The following is a 23,110-nucleotide window of genomic DNA, read 5'->3' on the forward strand; positions in this document are numbered from 1 at the left end:
TGCTTTCTCTGCTGTTTTCATCCTATTGGCATATGCTGTTTTATGGAGCTGAAAACTAGCAATAGCTACCATTTCTTTGCTCTGTCATGATAGGAACTGAAATAATATAATAGCTGTTTGAAAAAGATGAGGATTTGAAAGGACATAGGGAATGGCAAAAAAATTTTGGAGGAGGTATGTAATCCCTTTGTTGTACATACAGCAGCTGCATTTAGCTAAGATGTTCATCAACATTTGATCATATGATATGGTTGATTTGCTTACCTTGTTTAAGAAGTTACTGTGCTCCAGGACCTCTTTATTGTGCATCTTCAGTATTTTTGTCTGTAGCGTATGTTTCTAGTAGAGCAGAACGTTGGGCCAGTTGGTGTAGCGACATATTCAAGAAAACTTTGCTCAGAATAACACAAGATGGAAGGGAGAAACACGTACACGGTGGTTATCGGGAGAGTTTCCGATAGGGTGGCCCGGGAAATTGCGGAGGCCCGCGAGATATCTAGTATGGCAGGCTGCATGAGTAAAGCATCGATAGCCCTTCTCAAAAAAGAACTTGATTTTCTTCACGACTGATAACCCGCTTTCATGTTCCTGCTTTCTGGGCATTTCCGCTGCGTTTGAATTGTCTTGTGCCTATCACTGATGCTATTTTTGCTGTACCAATGTGCTCCCACACGTGTTGCACTGGGTATCATACACTTGCGCCCTTTCTGCTTATTAAGGCGATGTATCGTTTCCGAAAAATACAGTTGCAAAATTGCGCTCGTGTGTGTGTACGTGTTTCTCCCTTCCGTCTTGTGTTATTCTGAGCAAAGTTTTCTTGAGTATGTTTCTAGTTCAGTGAAAGCTGCTGCACTGCAAAAGCTATCTGCCTTTATATGTGCTGCCGTGATCCTGATAGTTTTATTTTCTGTTTCCTTACCAGAACATGCAGGACCAAACAGAGGATGAGAAGTACAAAGCAAAACTGAGGTGGGTTTTCAAGCAGATAGCAAAAGTGAAAAAAAGTAACCACTTGTATTACATGGACGTACCAGTTTCTCCTCAGAAAATTTAACTGAATTCGAAACTCTATTGCTGTGAAATCAGCCCAGTGCAGTGACAAATTGGTTCAATTTGTGCATGAACAGTTATAATTTTGAGAAATTAGTCAGCTTGGGCTGCTTTTTGTACACAATTCCTGCAAGTGTATGCAATTCCTGAGAGGAATTGTATACACTTTATTGTAGTGGAATGCTGTTGTAAGGTTTGAGTGTCTGCTAATGCTGTATTAACCTGTGTCATATGTAGGCTTTCTGGGTTTTTCCGACTTTTTTCCGACCAGCCATCACATGTGCTGTGATGGTATTTAACTTTGAGCAAGGGCATTTTACACCAAATTTTGTTTTGTGGTAATGTGCAGTTCCTCCAAGCAAGCAAAGCAGCACAGTGTGTAAATGAGTGCTTTTGCTTTGTATGCATGTCCACTTTGTTTGATTTCCAGTGTAAACACAATCTGATGAGCTAAAGTGGCCATAGTTGGTGCAGGACAGGGCTAATTGGAGATTGGTGGGAGAGGCCTTTTCAAAGGCTTGTAGAATCAAACAAGCATAAACTGCAGTGAAAAAAAAAAAAGGAAAAAAACTGTCTGAGTAAACAGCTCTTTGTCCACAAATCATTTTACTTTAGTCCTACTTTTCAGTACTGCACGCCAAAATGAAGCCACATGAACAACTTCAGATATAACTATCCTCATTGAAGTTACTTATGCTCATTTTTTTAGTTTAGTGACTCAGTAAAAACTCTTTAACTCAGATGTCAAAGACCGGAAAAAATGTTCAAGTTATCTGAAAGTTGTAATTATCAAATGACCCTGAAAAAAGCTGTTGCTGAAAACAGTGAGACTTGCCCCACAGTGGCGTTCCCACTGCTGTTCAATGGCTGCATAACAGCCGCGGCTTTCAAGAGCCAGCCGGGACCCGCTGCCATTTTTGCATAGAAGGTATTTGAAGAAGAGTGACCTTTACTAAATTCAGTGCGTTAGGTTTAAATGACGACCAGTAGTTTTTATTACATTGACGGAGAGTGGCTGCAACACTACCACAACATTATCGCTAGATTTAGCACAGTGTTGACATGGTAACCGCATTGTTTTGGTGGCCGAGTGAACAGGCGCACTTAGTGCAGTCAGCCGTTCTTGAGACTCACCCCACATCCTCCTGGGCAGCAGGTTCTAGGGACATTTTGAAGCCGGCCAGCAGAGGCATCGGCCAGCCGACCGCAAATGAGCCTATAGCAACCGCAGAGCAACACGCAGCATTCAGTCCTGCTTGGCGAGGCTTCCTTTTCCTCCCGAATTTGCCCTTTTGAGGATGCTGGTCAGGGAAAGAAGGGGGAGTGCTCCAAAATGAAGGCATGAATACAAGAGAGCCTCCTGCGGGGGGGAAGATGGGGAGTGGGGAGGAGAAGGAGGGGGTAAACTCAAAATGCAGGTACAAAGATGTGCTGGTCCGCCCGATGTGTATGCGGGGTGTCAGTTAAGCAGTATTCACACGGGCGGTGGAATCCCTCTCTAAGCAACTGCGCACACATCACACCTTCCAGAGGCTGCGTGGCGATACAGTTTCTGGTTTTGCTCCTGCAGCCACCGCCGACGGCTTAGGGGACCATTCGGCCGGTACATTGAGTCCCCTTCTTGCCGGGAGTGTGGCGGTACTTCGCTTTTGGTGGCATCCATAGGGTGGCCCGCTGCCATCTTTCCATGCTTGTTTTCTCTCTTTGGGTTTCTTTTGTCTCTTGGCTCGTCACAGCGTCCGAAACATGCTCAGCTAGGCTAACTTGGTTGGCTAATGCAAGCTGGTCTAACCGCCGTCGCTGTGGGCTGATGCAAAGCTCAGAAAAGCGAAAGCGAAGCTAAGTGGTCAAACTTCTTGGAGACGGGGTCATCCGTTTGTCGTCATGCCTGCCATTGCACGCATGTCAGAGGTACACGAAAACACCAGTGACGAGCCAAACAGCATCCGAAACATGCTCAGCTGGGCTAACTTGGCTGGCTAATGCTGGCTGGTCTAGTCGCCATCACTGTGGGCTGATGCAAAGCTCAGAAAAGCGAAACCGAAGCTAAATGGTAAAACTTCTTGGAGACGGGGTCATCCGTTTGTCGTCATGCCTGCCATTGCACGCATGTCAGAGGTACACGAGCAACTCTGCAGCATGGAATTCAGGTTTTGAGTTGGGCTATTTTGACGCTCTCTTACCGCACAGGTCATACCTGGACGCGGCCTCCCTTCGGGAGCCCATTTGAATTAACCGGTGTGAGACCCGCAGCATCCGGATTAGTGAGCATGAACCTCCATAGACTTACTAGGTCACTAGCCAGCATCGAGCCGGCAGTTCAAATTATGTGGATTTCCGAATTAACAGGGATTGATTTAACAAGTTTTTACTGCATTTGTGGTCATTTTAAACATGGTCTTATCCCCACTGGCATTCTCTACCGCTTGAACCTACAAGTTAAGATGTTTAACGGGTCCTCACCACCAGTGCTGATTCCTGTAAAAGGAGGCCTGTGTGTGTCTTGTCTGTCACAGTACCGGGGCAGCAACTACTGTTAGGATGTTTAGGAATCATGTTTATCACAAGGTTAAGATTGGTACTGATGTTCTGAAGGGTATTCTTTTATACGAGTTTTATTGCTTGTGCAGTAGTAGACTGTCCAGAATTAACCAAGAAAGCTGCTGTTTTATTGTGTAAAAGTTTGCTTTGAAGATTTGTTAAATTTGTGACTTTAGCTTCACTCAGTATAATAAATTATTTTTTGCAAGTCTTCTGCCAAATTTTGTGCCGACAAATCGTATATTTTTTTTTTTGGTATGTACCTTGTGTTTTGCAAGATTTAAATGAAAACTAGTTTGCATACTTTAGGAGAAGTGAATTTGCTACAGTACAGCTTATTTTCATGTTGTTGAAGGCGAGAAGTGGAAGGAAACCTTCAAGAAGAGTATGAGCAACAAATTGCTCACCTGCATTCAAAAGTGGAGCAGAAACAGCAAGAACTGGAAAGTGTGCACAGAGAAAAACGGTAAGCTAATAACCCTGTGATGTAAAGACAGTGGAATCTCTTCAACAAAATGTTGAACAAAATATTTTGTGGCCTCATTTCTGCAGCTCTTGTGTGTTGTAGTAATGTTTTACATTTGTCTTTGAAATGTTAGAAGTGACACTGAGCGATGTTAGTAATTTGCCGGAAATCTATAGGCACCATTGCAATATTTGAAATGTTCATCCTAGTTAAAGAGGCCTGCTTAGCTCCTGTTATTTTGTGCAGAGTATGGAGCCTGGTATGTACTTGTAATATATCGAAACATAGTGCTATGTATTAACTGTGATACTGTATATGACCGCAGGGGTTATCATTGTCATATTAACTTTTCTAGAGACCATGTGAACCAATATAATATGAGCAAGTAGAATGCAAAGTCTCGTGTTTTGCTCTGGTTTACCTTACTTTAGAATGCTGTACCAACTTGCTCGAGCTTCTGCCTTGACACAGCAAAAACAGTACTAATTAAAAACATGCTGAATGTGCAGAAAAGCATTTGCCAGTGGGAAAAATGTTACCAGCAGTCGCTGCCAAAAATTTTAAACAGGTCAAAATTGAGAAATTGTGAGCAAAAAAAAAAAAAAAGAAAGAAACCTCTAGAGATCAAGAGTCATAGCATGCACTTGGCAAATGCTTAATTTAAAGCAAAAGCTACTTTCAGCAACCACTTTTAAGTCAGGCAGTTTGATGACTCCTGTGACTAAATTTTTGTTTCTAAGTATTCTTTATTTATTACAATACACCTACCTACAATGGTGCTTGGACCTGTAGCTATAAGGCTAGTGCTGGGTCCAACTTCAAAGCACAATTCACAAGCCAAAAAGGAGAAGGAGTACAACTCACATCAGTAAGTTACATGTCGTAGATTCAGTATGTAAGCAAAACATGCGGTCTGTCAGTTATAAAAAGTTATAAACGTACTTAATTTTGATGTTTTATGTTCAACAAAAGGCTTTCCACGGAATTTAGAAAGTACATTTTCATTTCAACATAATTAGAAACTCCATTCCTTTTTAAAGTTACTTTAACTTTTGTTAACCTGTGCTTATAATTAATATAAGACATGGACAGAAAGGCATCTGCATGTGTGAGTGTGTCACCTTTCTGTCCGTGTCTTCCAGCACTGGTTTGGATAAGGCTAGATTAAGCTGCTCATTAGTCAACCTGCAGCACTGTAGTGTGCCCTTAGGACTTGCAAAGGTACCATGTGAAATGAATTGTTGTGTTGTAATATATTGTTTCTTGCTATAGCTATTTGTAATAAATTAACAGGCATAATGCAATTTGGCTTTGCTTTAGTTAACTTGAGTCAGTATTTAATGAACTGTTGTATCTAGTGTCATACTTCAGTTCAACATATGTCACATACTTGTTGCGCCATAGCTCTGTGAACTTACTTGACTGGCTGCAGGTGAAAGGAAAGAAAAAGCAATCAATCTACATGAAAACGAGGAATGAATCACTTGGATGTGTTGTTGGATTACAGCAATTCTCTGCTAAATGTGAACAAACATTTGCAATGCCATTTTCCCAATGCATATCGCGTTCAAAAGCAGCCAGGAATTTGTGACTGTATCTGTCTTTTACCCAGACATGTTATTAATTTTGTAAATAACCTATACATAATTCACTTCTGTCCTGATGAAGTGAATTAATTAAGTTCCATCAATGTTGTTGCATGCGGTGATGATTGGTGACATACTGGGTACTCATACAGCAATTTACTGCAAGAGCTGGTGGTTGTTTCAAGCCACTAAGACATCATGTGTCTGCTGCATGCCTAAGTTGATAGCAGCACTGGGGTGATTGCCAATGAAGAGGAAAGAAAGGGGACTTTCAAATATGTAAACATTTTTCCATGGCTACTGTACAGCTCACACTTTTTAAAATCACATATGATGCAAAAGGCTAACATATTCATCTTTGAGGCGCGAAAAAAAAAAAGTTCATTTTTATTTTTTTGCTAAAGTACTGTATTTGCCTGATTATAACATGACCATGAATGTGGCGCGAGGAGAAAGCTTGAGCCTTTATGAAAATGAAAAGAAGGTAATATTGCGATTACAAAGGGCTATGCATGAACGCTGATTAATTTTCCATGCTGTCAATGCAGCATATCCACCTGGACTCAGAGTGTAAGTTGTATCAGCGATTATTTTTGATTCCATAGGATATGGTCATTTGTGTTCCAAAACATGATGAAAAAAACGTTTTGCTGCATTTCACACTTGCGGCTCTGTGCTATGAAATGTCCAGTATGGAGACAATTATGAAATTTCCGAAGCACAAAGAAAAAGTCGCCTCTTTACTCCAACGTGTGCTCATGTGTGAATGGGTGCACTGTTACTAGTGCTAATACGTGCTCAAGGGTGTTTGCTGCCTCTTGAACTGCACGTGAATCCTCTCGCTTCTCTTGACCGCCACCGTAAAATGTACTCACAGTGACTCCTACCTTTTTAATAACACTGACTCCTACCTTTTAAATAGCTCCTGAAGAGGAAGGAAACAGTACAACTTTGTCCGTGCTTACTAGGTAGCAGCACAAGTTCTAAAAGTAGCTGAGAAAGAGCTTTTTACAACTCTATACCTCCTTCCATGGTTGTCACGTCTGCAATTCCATTGTCCAATATATTGAAAAAAATCTTTTATTGCCGGTTCTCGAGAGGATATATTGTTACGGGGAGGTCTCTATGAAGAACTGTGCAGCGCTGAGAGGTGCTCTGTGACCTGAGACTTGGAGAACGCTTAAGCACACCCACGCTCAGCATCGCCGTCATCTTCTAGAGCACAGACTGTCACTTCATTGTTAGCTGGTAACACTACCCCCACGGCAAAGTCAACGTCCCGGTGAATGCAAGGTGGGTTAGGTGGAGTGGGAATGATAGACCATGAGGCGGGCAACATGCACTACTTTGGAAGGAGGTGTAGTGGACGGGGTCTTGGGATGGAGCAGTGCGATCTTGTAGGTCATGTCGGTCACTTAGCTTTGTAAAACACGGTAAGGGCCCGTGTAACAAGGCAGAAGTTTTTCGCACAAGCCCGCACAATGGTATGGGAGCCAGAGTAGGATGAGGGAGCCTGGAGAATAGTGGACATCATGGTGGTTACTGTCGTAGTGCGTTTTTGAGAACCTTGGGAGGCAGACAGTCGGTGACGAGAAACCTGGCGGGCGGTGGCCCAGGCGATGACATCATGAGCATAAGTGGTGATGGAGTTGGCGGTGGGCGGTAAAGTATTGAAGAGCAGTAATGGGTCTTGTCCAAAAAGAAGATAGAAGGGCAAGTACCCAGCAATATCATGACGAGAAAAGTTGTAAGCAAAAGTCACAAATAGTAGGCTAACATTCCAATCCTGGTGATCAGAAGCAAACATAAAAAGCATATCAGTGAGCATGCGGTTTAGACGTTCCGTAAGGGTGTTCATCTGAGGGTGATAAGCCGTGGCGAATTTATGTCGAATGGAGCACGAATGAAAAATTTAGAATTTCATCAACCACTCGGGAGAGGAAGCAGTCACAGTCGGTGAGCAGTTGACGGGGGGCACTGTGGTGGAGTAGGATGTCATGCAGAGGGAAGTCGGCCACGTCACTAGTGCAGCAGATCGGGAGGGCACACATACTCATGTTCTGCATGGTATAATCGGTGGCGATAGCGATCATTTGTTCCCCAAGGTGGACACCGGAAAGGGCCGAAGCAAGTCCAGGCCAACATGAGGAAATGGCTCGGCCGGTACGGCAGCCGTCTGCAAGTGTCCGGGAGGCAGAGCCAAGGGCTTCTTCCAGCATTGACAGCGCTTGCAAGCGGCCGCATAGCGTTGGACGAAGCTATAGAGGCCAGGCGAGAAAGAACGCTGGTGAACACAGGCGTTTGTGGGAGCAACACCAAGATGACCAGCCGTCAGAGCATCATGCAATTGTCCAAGGATGGCAGAGCGCAGGTGTTGGGGGACAACAAGCGAGAACTTAGTGCTGTCACGGCATATATTGCAGCGGTATAGCCTGCCTGAACATGGCAAAGGAAGAATCAGGGCAGTCGGCATTGAGACGGTCGATGATGGAGCCTAAGTTGGGATCCATGTGCTGTTTGTCGGCAGTGTGGGAGAAGTTTGAGATAGACAAGACACAGACGTCTATAGAGGAAGGAAGATTGACGGTATGATAGGACAGGAAATCTGCATCTTGATGGAGCAGGCTGGATTTGTGTACGATGGAAAAGTTATACTCTTGCAAGTGCAATGCCCAGCGCCCAAGGCGCTGTAGGGCCCTTGAGGGAAGAAAGCCAGCACAAAGTGCAGTGGTCAGTAACAACAGTGAATGGTCGGGCTAACAAGAGGGGAATTTCGCAATGGGAGGGCCAGGCACTCCCATGGAATAATTTTTCTCCGGTGAAGAAAGGAGGCAGCTTGCATCGGCAATTATGCAGTGGTGGCCTCATTGCCGCTGGGAGAGGATGGCGCCAATCCCGTGGCCACTGGCGTCTTTGAGAAATTCTGTAGGGGTCAGAGTGGGCTAAGACAGGCGGATTGGTGAGGACAGCAGTGAGGTTGAGAAAGCTGCAGCGTGCTTAGAGCCCCAACAGAAGGGAACGTCTTTCTTCAGTAGATTGGTGAGAGGGCACTCGACTTCTGCAAAGTTGGCGACGAACCGGTGACAATAAGAACATAACCCGATGAAACTGTGCACATCACTGGGTGAACATGGAGTGGGAAAGGCACTGACGGCGCGAACTTTGTCGGGGATCAGGCTGAATGTCAGCAGCATTAACCTGGCGAGAAAAACTGAACTGTGTTTCTTTGAGTTAAGCTGAAGTCCGGCATGGCGGAAGAGCACAAGGATGGGCAAAGGTCGAAGAAGGTGGCTCTCAAATGTGGGTGAGAAAACAATCACATCATCCAAGTAGCATAGACAAGTTGTCCACTTAGAGCCCCAGAGCAGTGTGTCCATCATGCGTTCAAATGTGGCAGGGGCATTAGAAGTCCAAAAGTCATTACTTTAAATAGGTAGAGACCGTCTGGTGTGATGAAAGCGGTCTTTTCACTTGTCCCTTTCGTCGACAGAGATTTGCCAGTAGCCACCATGAAGGTCGTGGAAGAAAAGTAGTGGGCTGTGTGTAAACAACCCAGGGCATCAAAAATTCGCGGAAGAGGATAGACATCTCCTTCTTGGTGATCTTGTTCAGATGCCGATAGTCAACACAAAAGTGCTAACTTTGATCTTTCTTCTTAACGAGCATGACAGGGGATGCCCAGGGGCTCTTTGAAGGCTTGATAATGTCATTGGCCAACATATTGCCGACCTCCCGTTGGATGAAGTGGTGCTCAGAAAGACATACATGGTTTGGTTTGGTTTGGTTTATGGGGTTTAACGTCCCAAAGCGACTAAGGCTATGAGAGACGCAAAAAAAAAAAAGACATACATGGTAGAGCCTCCAGTGTATAGGACTGGCGTCGCCGGTGTTAGTCCAGTGAGTCACAACAGACGTTTGGCCCTGAGGACGGGCACCAAAGTAAAAAATGTCACTGTAGGCACCAAAAGGTGAAGAATCTCAGCGTACTCTGGGCTCAGATCTTGCTTAATCATCCCGGAAATCGGAGTTCGACCGGAGATGGGTGGCAAGGGGCTTGGGGAATGTCAGAAGGTGGAGCAGGTGTCGGGCAGAAACGGTGCATCCGGTCAGAGGTAACAAACCAGTGAGAGAAATGCCTTGGCATGACAGGCTTGGCATGACAGGCTGAAGTTAAGGACAGTAAGGTAGGTGCTATTCTGAGTGATGGGCATGACGAGGCGTGGGAAAACGACATTATGGTAATGGGGCATGGTATGGTTGATGTTATGGTATGGTCAGTAATGGGGCAAGTGCCGTAGTCACCATCAGCAACAGGTGGAAACGTTGACAAAGGGAGGTAGACAGCAAAGTCAGGTGGCAGGCGGGTAGGGCTGGAGGGGGCGTCGTAGCATAGGGGTAAGTAGACTTGAAGAAGGTCGCTGCAGCAATCGATAAGTGCAGAGTGGGCTGTTAAAGAAGACCTGACCGAGGAGCACGTCGTGAGGGCACTGGATTATGATGGTGAACAGAACCGGGATGTGGTGACTGGCAACGGTAACTCGAGCAGTACACATTATAATAGTGGCCGCAGTACTGCCTGCCATCAGTGACACAAACTGTTGACAAAGCAACAAGGATCATCACTTTCTTGAGGTGGCAGCAAAAAGATGAGCTGAGAACTGATACTTGGTCACCAGCGTCAATGGGAGCTGGGATAGGTGCACCATCCACAAGGACATCCAGGAGATTACAGGGAAAAGCAGTGGTCAGCAGAGGATTTGCAGTCAGGGGCATCAAAGCACTGTTGCCTCCGGGAGCTGCATCGGCTAGTTTCTCGAGAAGCGGCTGGCAGAAGATGGGGAGGAGCTGCAGTGAGGAAGAGGGGAACAAGAATGGTGGGCTTGCGGGGAAGGTGAGTGGCTGGACCTATGAGCAGGCAGAGCGGTCTTGGAGCGGGGTGGCTCATAGCAAGGCTAGAAGAGGCAGGATTCATAGTTGGCATGATGATCAACGCAGGAGAGGGGGTGGGGAGGAGAGGACCATTGGTTGCGTCAGTGGCGAGAGATGTGACCGACCCGTGAGCATGTGAAACAGACGGGCTGATCGTCAGGGGTACGTAATTCCGCAGGACCGCAGTACCGGTAACATGCAGTGATAGTGTTGGTGGGCGTAGCGGTAGTGACCACAAGAGGGACGGGGCTCGAACTCAGGTTTTTCAGTGTGCTGCTAGAGGGCATGTCTATGCAGCCTCATGGCAAGCAATGGCCTGATTGAGAGATATAGTGGCCAGCATGCTGTGCGGCAAAGGCGAGGTGGAGACAGTGGGAGACAGGGCCCCTAGCTCATGGTGCTCGATCCGAGTCAGGTTTTCAGGGTTCGAGGGCTGCTGCAGAGTCGGCAGATCCTCACAAGAGAAGCTGCCAGTTGTGTTTAGTAGACGGTCAGTATTGTGCACAATTCTCCAGTGTTCGAAGCGTCAGTGCACCTGTAGAACAGAACCAACTGTGGAGTATTCTTTAAAGAGAAGGTTGAAGGCATCATCAGCAATTCCATTTAGTAGTGCCCCACCTTATCTGCCTCGGACATTTCCTTATCAACTTTTCTGCACAGGGCCAAGACGTCCTAAATATAGGAAATGTAGGATTCCATAGAAGTTTCTTCTTAGCAGCGAGCTGCCATCCAACAGGCTTCGCGAACAAATCTCAGAGCTCCTGTTTACATATGTCCCAGGATGCAAGATCTTCTTTGTGTGGTTCCAGCAAGGTTTGCAAGAACGAGCGTAGCGTCCCACGTGTTATGCTTGTTGACACGCTCATAAAGCAAGAGCCAGTCCTCAATATCCACTTTGTCAGTACCACAGAAGGTACTCGGGTCTCGGGGGTCGGTCTAATGAAGCTGCTTTGGTAGTAATCGTGATGGTACCAAGGTGACAGCCTCAGTATAGATCCAGCTTGTGGGAGTGCGGCAGGTGATGAAGTTACCCCCTCATACCAAATGTTACGGGTAGGCCTCTACAAACAACTGTGCAGGTCTGAGAGGTATTCTACAACCTGAGGCTTGGAGAACACTCACGCACACCCACTCTCAGCATCGTCGTCTTCTAGAGCACAGACTGTCTCTTCGTTGTCGGCTGGTAACAATATGAAACGTGACACAATCAGCAGTGCCAAAGCCTTCTACGTGTAAATGTTGATTTTTGTGTTAGCCCTTTTACAGTGATAGCTTCTAAGTGCCCGTTCCTGGGTTTTGCGTAGTAGTAGTAGTAGTAGTAGTAGTAGTAGTAGTAGTAGTAGTAGTAGTATGTCGTAGTCTTTGGTGTAACAAGTGGGTGTGTTGTCATGAGAACCACTCCGGGGGGAGTTACGGAGGGAGGAGGGTGTGACGTGAGTAGAGGAATCCTTAACTGGTGGGTGGTTGCTGTGGAAGGAGAGGGGTATCGCGATAGCGAAGGGATCCCCAACCGGAGGATGGTTGCCGTGGAAAGGCGAGGAGGGCAGGGCGAGAGTTCTGAAAAGCTTAGTCATTGAGTGGTTACCATGGAGGGAGGATGGTATGGGAAGACTATAAGGCATAAGCGGAGGGTGGTTGCCATGGGAGCTCTACCTTGTGGGTAGTTACCCTCGAGGGAGGAGCAGGAGGGTTACTGTGGAAGGGGGTGGGTTTAGTGAGAGCGTAGGATTGTGTAACCGGAGGGTGGGTACCATGTGAACTGTCCAGAGGGTGGTTACTGTGGAAGGAGGAGGGAGAGTATGGCGAGAACGAAGGACGGTCTATGTACAGCAGCTGCTGCGAAACGTGCCTCCTGAGAGGGTCATCGGTGACGCCGCATGCATAGAGCGGCGGACTGGAGAGGAGAGCTAGTCGAAAAGTGAGTATGCAGGGAAAGCTAAAAAGAGCGCTCTAGAACTATACAAATATGAAGTCACCATCATATTCTCTACCTCGGAATACTGTAAAATATAAATACTTTAACAGATGTTGCTCAATCTATCATTACACTGTAGTAACCGTCCTGTCAATTTTTTCCCCTTTTGTACTCCCCATGGCTCTTTCACTGTCCTTCCTTTCTCAATGGCCCGCACTGCCTTCTGTCCATGTGTTCATAGCCATGGTCTGTTTTTCCCGTGCGTGCCATGTGCTTTGCCTCTGCAACCTCAGGGCGTTGAAAAGTTGGCTTCTCTTTGCAGCTCAGGAGCATGGTTCTATCTCAAAGAGCAAGTAAAGAAAAAAAAGCAGATGGTTTAGCATGTCTAAGTGCGGAATACCGTGCAGTAGCATGATTTCCTTACGTGCTAATAGCATTTGGCTTTGAGGCCTTTACCATAAAGGCCTTTACTCAGAAAGCCTTCACCATAAAGGCCTCACCTAAAGGCCTTTACCCAGAAGGCCTTTGCCCTGAAGGCATTTACCTTGAAGGCCTTCACCCAAGTGTGCTCTTCGCACAGGTGAAGGCCTACGAGGTTGCCCACAACCGGTGGGATAGTGGGCCGCCTGCTACAAAGCAGGCTTCAGAAACGTACATACATATGTACGCCCAAATTCTGAAAATGCGCTTAGTAGTGCTACCGCACTGTAGGAGTGCACTGTGTTTATTTGTGCCCAGGTTCTGAATATAATACGAAGTGCATTCTGAAGCAGATGATTCAGGCTGAAAAAGTCATGTTATAGTTGTGTAAATACAGTAGTTAAAACTGAATACTATGTAAAATTGTGATTCTGTAAGGCATTACTTGTGGGAGAATTACGTGAATTTGCATAGGTTTTGCAGAGAATTTGTGTAGAATTAGCACTGTTGTTGAGTTAGAGAGATGAATTATTGCAGCATATTTCTTCACATGAAAAACTGCATGAGATCACATAACTGAAAAAAAAAAAAAGAAGGCCTCTTGTAATCTATTATGGGCACATAAAAATAAACTAGTTCATAGCATCAGCCATGTTGCATATATAGAGCACAAGAGGACAAAGCATTAGGAAATTACATGTTTGGGCATATTGTGGAAATTTTGATCTCTTAATGAACTGAATTATTATTTTTATATCATACTAAGAAGTGTAAAAAAAAAAAACATTCCAAGAAGCACGCCTTGGTAATCTTTGAGGGTGCCTGATTTGAGGGTGCCATCTTTTAAACAGTGTGTACCAAATGCTGACAAAGCATGAATATGTGGCTGCATGCATACTTTGCGAGAACTGCAGCTGCTTCATCTTGGGAACCCCATGGCAGCAGTCAGTTATAGATGCTGCTTAGTGCAGCAGTTATGAGGCAGTGTGAACCTAATACATTTATTCAATTCCGTGAAAGAAATTTCTACTCATATTCCACTCATATGGGGATATATTTGCAGGAATTTTTCCGTTGTTTTCCTTGCTGCTCTATAGCACTGTGCGACCTTTACAAATCTCCAATGAGACGCTGATCTTTCCAACTATTCCGCTAATACGCAAACATGAAGTACTACTACTTGTGTGATGCCCACATAAATAACATTGTTGCATTGATTATTTTCATTGTTTTGTTGTTATTTTGTTTTCATTAATTTTCAGAGCATGGTCATTCTAAATTAAAAACATATTCGCAGCTGCTCACACTTTTTTGAGAAAGTGGGGTTTTAAAAGGTTCTGTGTAATCTTGTGGACCACGCAATTTTTTAGGATGCATGCTCTTTGCGGCAGCTCATTTTTTTTTTTTTTCGCATGTTCTATTTGGTACGCTTCTGTGTAGTTGGGTCAAAACTGAGAATTGCGTTAAGAGCTGAGAGTGCAAGTTAGCAATAGTTGTGTACAGGCATGGTAACTAGCATCACTGTGGCCATTGTAGCAAAATTATAGCATTGTCCAAAACAGAATGAGCCATAAGAGACATGGCTTGGGGTTGGGGTGCTCTTGAGTGAGTGCCATCTGTGGTGGTGCTATAGCCAAATGGGCCCGGGAGCAGGCGTATTTATGGGACACAATACCACTGCCACTGTCATTTTTTCGCCCTCCAGGGAAGGTGTGGAGTTCGAGTGCTTTTTTTTTTGGTAGAAACAAAGTTTGTTAGCATTTGAATGTGCATCAGGGTGCTTGTATGTGAGGCCAATTTCTCCAAGACAAAAATTTGGGCCACACGTTGGCCTGGTAAACTTTTTCTTGGTGTGGGGGTGACACATACACATATATTGTGTTATTTTTAAATGGTCCAGAATTTAAAACAAAAGGTAACTTGGTTTAGATTTATTTCAGCCTTGGGGCTATATCGGGGGCTACAGCGGGCACCAGAAAGAAGCACAATGATTTAACTCTTTGCTTACGGCGCAAAAATGGCCGAATTTGGGCGTTTTAAAATAAAAATTATTTCTTCAAGAACAGCTAAATGCATTGCACATTGTAATACACCACACTGTAGCTTATGATTATACTTCCAAACGAAAAAAATGCCAGAGTTGTGTGTGCAAAACTTTTCGAAAATTTATTGGTTAAATATGCTGGTAACACAAAAAAAGAATATCAGCAAAATAAAAATAAGCTATTGCAGTGAGCCAGAAATTGACTACAAAAAAAATAAAATAAGCAAAACGTTGCACAAGTTCTTAGCTACCATTCTTGCGATTTTGAGCTGTGGACTTAGTACGCTGCACACTCTGTGGCCTTTTAAGTTAGGCAATATGATTTGTGTGAGGTCATGAAGTGGAGTTAGGTGTGGGATGTGCTGCACCTTACATTTGTTCTGAGTTCTGTTCTTATTTTTTTTAATGCAGAGCTTGCAGTTCCTACTTTTCTATATATATATATTTTTTTGGATGGTAGTGAATGGGTTCTAGGGTGAAAAAGGGGTGTGGCCTTCCTTGACATCATCGTCATAAAAAAATCTGCTGGCGCATTTGGTAAAATATCTTGGCAGTATATTGCAAAGACCCTAAACCACCAAATAAAACCACTGTCATCATTTACAAATCAAGCACACTTCTTAAAATATCACGTGAACGATAAACGAAACACGTGCGAGCACTCGCTGATATCCCGGGCCTCTGAGACGAATTCTTGCAATCGAAACAGAAATCTGACCATTCCTCATGGTTGTGGTTACTCAACTCACCACTACTGCTTTAAAAAAAAGGGCAGCATAAGAACCGACAAAAGTGCTCAGTGTAGCCTTTCGCCTTTAAGAAGCGTGTGGCAAAATGGACGCCATGATCGGCGACCGGCGGACTGCATCTGGTCAAAGTTTCATTTTTTACACCGCCTCCTCGCATTAGAAAAAAAGAAACTGAAACCATAGAAATGGTGTTATTGAAGCAAAATAGATGGCGCAGCTTGTCCAGGAGCACCGTTTTGAATTTTTGGCAGCAGGTTCAAAACGCTGGTGATATATGACCAATGGCCTATGACATGGCAAGGAGAGAGTTAATTAGTTAACAAAATCGGTGAATTTTTCTGATTTTTATCTTAGAGGTAATGTTTAGTTGCAGAATTGGAGCTCGTATTTCAGACAGTCTAGCTGAGAATAAAAAAAATTCATCAAAAGATTTGTAGTGGGTGTTAAGAGTCAAAAAAAGTCACCCGGGTAAGCAGCTTCACACCTTAACACATAAGCTGCGAGCGCCTTTGATGTTGATCTCTGCGTCCTGTGCTTTGCATCACACTACTGATATCTTTGCTTCAGTCCGCAGCCTCAGGGTTTGCAGTTGCATTGGAACCCTATGTGCGCCGTCATTGTGCTTGCCATTTGGCATGAAGGCAACTGCATATCTGTTGTTGTTTGTGGAAGCGGCAAAAAGAAAGGCTGATGTCACTTTCAGCTGCCGAGTGCACAAGTGCCTTTGATATATTGTTTATCTCTTGTGACACCCTCATCAAAAATGTTGAGCGTGAAGCCCTTCTGTGTGAATAATTATTGCAAACCACAGGGCTTATTGCCAGTTTCGCGCCGCAGCTCCACTGCATTGATTGTAGATTTTATTTTCTGTTTAGGCCACACATTCTGCTTGAGGCAAAATAAATACAAAAGCGCTCTAGTTACCTAGCTGTCCCCTGATCCATATATGCTTAGCACCTATATATATAGGACACCGCTTTTTTGCACAGTAACTCTAAAAGTTTATTGTGTAAAAGTTTGCGCCTATTAATATAGGTTCAAGAGGATTCAGACTTTTTCTATGCAAGGGCTGCGTTGTGTGCGTTTCGTTTTGTTAGCTGTGTACGTCCAGAAAGATCTGCCAGTCTTCCCTGAATGCCATTTTGAAATTCGACACCATCAACTACATTAAGAAAACAAATAATTTTTGTTCTCTATGCAATGACAACTGTGATTTTAAAGTTGATGTCAAATATTTGCTTTACCACACAAAACGGATAGTGAATTTGCCTAGTATCCTACATTGTAGGGCAGCTCAAAAGTCGGTGTTGAGAAAAATTATTCCACCAATAAGAGAATGATTCTGAATTGTGAAGTGAAATAGACATTTTGTATCAAAAAATATTTGAATTTTTTCAAACTTCTGAAGTTTTGGCATATATGGATTAACGGACTGGATGGAGCTCGATGTGATCCTCTTGGAAGCTCATGAATAACTTGCTGACTAAGCATCTAACGTTCATTTTGGCATATATGGATTAACGGACTGGATAGAGTTCAAAGTGATCCTCTAAGAACCTCATGAATAACTTGCTGACAAAGCATTTAATGTTCACTGCCTGCTGCACTTTTGCATTTTAATAGCTTTTGCTAATCGCTTACTACAGTAAACTTGCCTATTTGAAAAACTTACGTAGCATGAGTGGTTTTAAAGTGAAAGTCCCTATCATGCTTGATTGGTAACAATCTTCAGCCATTGAATTTCTGCAAGAACAAACTCAAAACTTGACTCACAATTCTTAATGCAAAAAAAAAGAAGAAGAATTGATTGTTTATCTCCTCGAAATCAAGCAACATGTGAAGATTTCATTAGAAACAGTTTATTACAGAGTGTTTCTTTAGTAACAAAATTAAAATTTAAGAAGTCACATGAAAACTGGGGAGAGGTACAAGAAGCGCACACTTTTACAAGAAGCGCTCGAAATGCTGTCGCTCCACCACAGCACGCACTATTTATCGCTTGTACACAGAATCAAGTATCTACCTCAGCACTGCAAGCTGAATTGCAGCACTTGCAGTGATGATTTTCGCTTTTAAATCCTTTATGGTTGACTCAGTAATGTAAAGCTAGTTTTTTTATGTAGCCCCCAAGTTTAAAGCTGTCAAATCTGGAGACTTCAGTGGCCATGGGATGAGGCCATTCATCTTATTTACTGAAATAGAAAACTTTCACTCAAATGCTTCACAGCACATCCAGAAGAATGCGCACTCGATCGTGCTGGTGCCATGTTTCGTTGAGCACATTAAGAGGCAGGTAGGCAGGTCTCCAGTGAAGTCTTCCACTATCCTTCTAGAATTCCTTCACAGCACTTTCTCCCAGCAAGTGACTTTTCATAAAAGTAGGGACCCACGATTTGGTCATTGAAAATGCGCAATAAACGTTCACTGACCGCCTATTTTGGTGTCTATGCGCTCAAAGCCAGTGAGAGTTCACATTGGCCCAATAATGAGCGTAGTGCAGGTTCACAGGACGGAAGCACATTAATTGTTAGCGGGCACAGACCCCGTCAAGCTGTCTTCTTCAGCTTTTTGTCTGTGCTCCAGACCTCTGTAAAGATGTCGAATAAAGATGAATGAATGAATGAATGAATTGTGGCAGAACTATGTGTTATCCATCCAAATCACATTCTGTAAAATGTCGGGATCCTTGTCGCTGAATCAGGGCAAAAAGAAAAAGGCTTACTGATTGGTGGCGCCATCTGAAACTGACGGTAAAAGCTGTCGCCGTTGCTGTCATTATCTTCCAAAGATCTGAATTTTTGCTTATTTTAGATCTGAATTTATCTCTCCAAATGTTTGCTAATCCAATTCTGTTGCTTGCATCTGTTTCACTGATTTTATTGCCAGGTGCTAATGCGTTTTATCAGCAATCTCAGAGTCTGCAACTTGAACACAGTTTACATTATTCACTAGGGGCGTGGCGACAATCCGCAAACCTAAATTTGGGCCAGTCAGACCGCCGAATTTCAATACATGGACCCAGTGGAGCGATCTACATTAGAGGTGTTTTCAGGCCACCTACCAGGGCAACTTTCTTTCTTTTTTTTTTTTTTCTCGTAATGCCCACTGCAAATTTTTTGATCAATTTTTTTTCTCAGCTAGACTGGAGGAAAAGCTCCAACTGTGCCTGCAAATACATGCTACCTAAAATAAATGAGAAAAGTTAATGGTTTTAGTTAATCAGATAATGGAAACATTCTGCCTCTTTCCTGGTGCCCACTGTAACCACCATTACAGGCCTAGAGCTCAAATTAATCTAAAGCAAGTTCCCCCCCCCCCCCCCCCCCCCCTTTTTTTTTTAATATGTTGGAGCCTCAAGGGAACAAAACATCTCGTATTTGTATGCATGTGTACATATACAACGAATTCTTTATTTTTTGGTCTGGGTTGCAAAAAATTCTTCTGCTCAAACTACTGGGCTATTTGGACTCAAGCACTGACCACAGTGCAGCTTATGATGGTCTGCGTTTTTTTATTAGTAATTTAGCTACGGAACTTGCCTGGATTGTCCAGAATCTATGAAAAACTGCAGACGGCTGCGGCAGAATTTTTGTCGAGGCAAGCGGAGTAGCCGACTTGAGAGGCCATGCCATCTGGGTAACTGTGAGACCCACCCCAGCTCCAAGCAGGGACATTGGATGCCTTGCAGTTCGCCAAATGGCAGAGCCTTTTGAATTGGCTACTTCGCTCACCTCAACAAAAATTTTGCCGCAGCTAACTGCAGTTTTTCGCTGATTCCAGACAATCCAGGCAAGTTCCAATGTTAAATTGCATATAAAAAAATTATACACACTCATAAGCTACCTTGAGGTTGGTGTTTGAGCTCAAATAGCCAGTAGTTTGAGCAGAATTTTTTACAACCTGGACCAATAAATATGGAATGTGCAGTATACTGGTATACTGTAGATTTGCTGTTATTTGTTGTTTCAGTATTTTCATCTATTTCCACAAGCAATGTTGGACATTTGTCTAGTGGGAGAACAATACTTTTGATTTGCTTATCACTGATGCTTTGCTGTGTATTTAGAGGTATTATATGACTGGTGATTTACCTGCAAAGACTGAGTATGCACAAGGTGTACTTTGTAGCAGATACAAAGACTATAAAAATAATATTTGCGGTGAAGACTCATGTGCTGCGTGGCTTTTGATGTCGTGAAATTGTGTGTGATGGTATGTATTAAAAATGTACAACTAAAGTTGCTTTTTTTCTTTCTGGTTATCAAATTAGTTGCTGACTGCACAGTCAGTGGCAGCCAGTTATGAAATGATAAAATTATTCTAGCCACCTTGTCTCAGTTTTAGTTTGTTACGATTTAGGAACAATTTGCTACAATAGTGCTAATGACAGAGTTACTTTTCCAAGCCCATAAGGTTTGTGCACGGTGGAATTTTCTTCGAGGAGAGAATAGAGAAAGTGCACAGTGCATGTGCAGTATCGTTTTGAGGCAGCAGTGGAAGCCACTCGCATGTGTGACAATGTGGGGTCAGTATGATGTCACATGTTGCCAGCCATTGAAGCTGAATAAGCATTTCTGGGCTTTGCCTGTTGCTAGTGAATGGTGCCAACACTGCGTATTGTGCCTTTGTTACAGGTGTTACAAAAACAGTAAAGCTCTGCTAAGACACATCGTCCACTCATGGTAGTTCTTGCCATCATCGTGTTTACAGTCAGCGGTGTGCAGGGTACTTTCCCCCCACTTCTGCCTCAGCACTGAGAGCATGAGAGCAAAATTTTTTAGTGACCACTGAAGACACCACTTTGTCTCCACATGGATTTAATTTAGCACTTCAAAGTTGTATATGCATTTGCTAGATGAACAAGTGGCATTAACTTGAGGCAATTGTAAAACTCTGGGTGTGCCGCTGGCACAGACAAAGATTGCACAAAATTCACTGTGGCAGAATATGCATTTTTGTGAATCACTGTACCTTACGAGCATAGTGAGTATTCTAGTGCACTAGGTAAATTTGTAATGTGAAATGCTGCAGTAGAGATATGAAATTGCAAAAAAGTGCAGATTTCGTGAGGTAGCATCCTAAAGCTTTTGTAGTTATTGCTAATTATTAAACCTGTTAAATTAAGGATGGACAGACATCGACTTTGTGTTATCGTTTGCATCAATATATCTAAGTGCACTTAAAAGCCATTTATTGTTATAGTTTGTGTGGTGGTATAGGAATGAGAACCAAGTGTGGTAGTCAGTAAGGGGAAAAAAAAGGTAACCTATGTGGCCTACATTTTGCCGTGATAAGTTCTGTGCTTGCCTAGTAGTAGGCTGTAGAACAATGAGCTACATAATCCTGGCAGATTAAATAACTGATGATCAACCTTACTCCGATATCCTGTGCTCCTCCTGTTTATTGCCTTGACTGAGAAGGGATCTCAAACCTGATGCAATGGAATGCTCAGTTCAAGTTTTTGGCTTCTCACTTGTACCTAATTTTAAGTCCTCTCAAGCTGCTACTTCCCGAGAATTAGGAAAGGTGTTGTAACTGTCTTACTCTCAATGGACACAGCTGTGCTGTGAAGGAAGGGATGAAAGAGGGAATGTAAGAAGGAAGAGAGAGATAGGTGCCTTAGTGGAGGGTTTTGGGTCAATTTTAACGGCCTGAGGCTGTTTTAACATACACTGACGTGACACAGCACACAAGTGTCCTTTTGCATTTGCCTCTATCAAAATGCGACCGCTGCGGCTGGGATTTGATCCTACGACCTCAGGCTCAGCAGCTGAGAGCACTGTAACCACTGAGCTGCCGTGGCGGTTGTGCTACTTATTGAAAATGGCACCTATGAACAATAGTGGGTGAATTGGAATCTATTGAAATGTAACTGCAAGCTTATGTCCACTTTTATGAATATATTGTACTGTGAAGATCAACCGTAAATGTGAATGTTTATATGTAACTTTACGTTTATGCAAGGATCTATGCACAGGATATCTGAGAATAAGGTTGCTGCTAGAACATGCTGAGAACATATGAGAACGAGTGTTGTTAATAGAGTACTACTCAAGTTTCTTCCATGAAATTGCGGACACCAAGATTTCATTTGGTGCAGAACTTTTTTTCTGTTTGCAATCAATGCACAGGTAATCACATGCAGGGTGGGATATCACAGGAGGAGTACTTAAATAAACTAGCAGGCTTATAAATACCTGTACTTAGCTAAAGAAGTGAGCAGTCATTGAAGTATGGGACTGTTACTTTGCTTGTTATGGTGGTTAGAAAAGAAACTGACCAGTCGTTTCAGATAGGAGGCAGTTTTGCAGGAAGAACAGATAACCATATGCCACTGGTGGGAGCCAAACCCACATCCTCCATGCCTCATCTGCAGTGCTGCGCCGAGCTACAATAGCAGCTGACTTTCAGCAAATGATTTCCTAAAATAATTACGAACTTAATTTCCTTTTGTAATCATAAATAGTGCAGTTTAATGTCTCGAAGTGGCACATGGGCTATAAAGGATGCCTAAAGGCTCCGGGACTAATTTAGACCACCTGGGGTTCTTTAATGTGCACCGACATTGCACAGTACACGGGAGACCTTTCATTTTCGTCTCCATTGAAATGTGGCTGCCACAGCCAGGATTTAATCCGGGTCCTCTGGCTCAGTAGCCGAGCACCCCACCAGTGAGCCACCGCAGTTGGTCCTTCTGTAATCAACACTACCACAAAAATAGCAACATTCTTCTATACTTCCTTCTATGCTTTCCTTGGTCTCAGTTGCTGTTGGCTTCTTTTTGCATATTTTTCCTAACAAGCAAAATTATCTCCTTTGCATTTGTTTGTTCAATACTTAATACTACAGGTCAAGCTTAGCAGTAATGCTGTGCCATTGGAAGGGAAAAACCAGTCTGCATTATTCCCTTGCAGTATGGCATCCATGTCTGTGGACACCTTTTTCAAACATTTTCTCAAACTGTCTCGCATTGTTTTCAGGAAGTCGGTGATGCTGGCTACATTTGAAATCCCTGCTGGACAGAACACCAGGGCCATTTCATGTTTATAAATAAGAATCGCTTTTCCAAATGTAGATAGACGTCGCCAAGTTGTATGACCCGTTTTGGAAGTGGTCTCGTGCAGTCACTTCTTTCTTCTCAGATGCGGTGGAATGTTTAGTAAAACACTACTAAAGGACACTATGCCCAAGTTTTCATAGTGGAATAAGCTTCCGATGATAAGGGAAATAATAGGGCATAAATGTGTTTGAAAAATAAGGCTGTAATTTCATGAGCGTGAAAGTGTGCGGCATGTGTGAATTCAACTTATTGAGCAGTTCACGTGTTTTTTATGAAATAGGGGGTTCTCAGTATACACACAGATTTTCAGATTTTTCTCAATGGTAGAACAAAAAGTATGTCTGAATGGT

The 23,110-nt window shown here is 43.5% G+C and overlaps 1 protein-coding gene across 7 annotated transcripts in view; it reads left to right on the forward strand.

The window, feature by feature from the left end:
• Window positions 1–23,110, forward strand: part of LOC149351237 (uncharacterized) — a 104,164-nt gene that overhangs the window by 44,178 nt on the left and 36,876 nt on the right. For 3 of the 7 annotated variants that reach the window (XM_089580505.1, XM_089580504.1, XM_089580508.1), the window contains 3 exons: window positions 923–969; window positions 3,947–4,057; window positions 7,749–19,219. In XM_089580505.1, the coding sequence (XP_089436631.1) occupies window positions 923–969; window positions 3,947–4,057; window positions 7,749–8,043 (453 nt within the window). In that variant the 3' untranslated portion in view covers window positions 8,044–19,219. Of the gene's footprint in view, window positions 1–922; window positions 970–3,946; window positions 4,058–4,849; window positions 19,220–23,110 lie in introns of those variants that run through there. The other 4 variants (XM_089580510.1, XM_089580506.1, XM_089580509.1 and 1 more) reach the window with 3 other exon arrangements.

Source organism: Amblyomma mixtum, chromosome 3 (genome assembly GCF_055824585.1).
Source record: "Amblyomma mixtum isolate Tamu chromosome 3, ASM5582458v1, whole genome shotgun sequence".
Lineage (NCBI taxonomy): Eukaryota > Metazoa > Arthropoda > Arachnida > Ixodida > Ixodidae > Amblyomma > Amblyomma mixtum.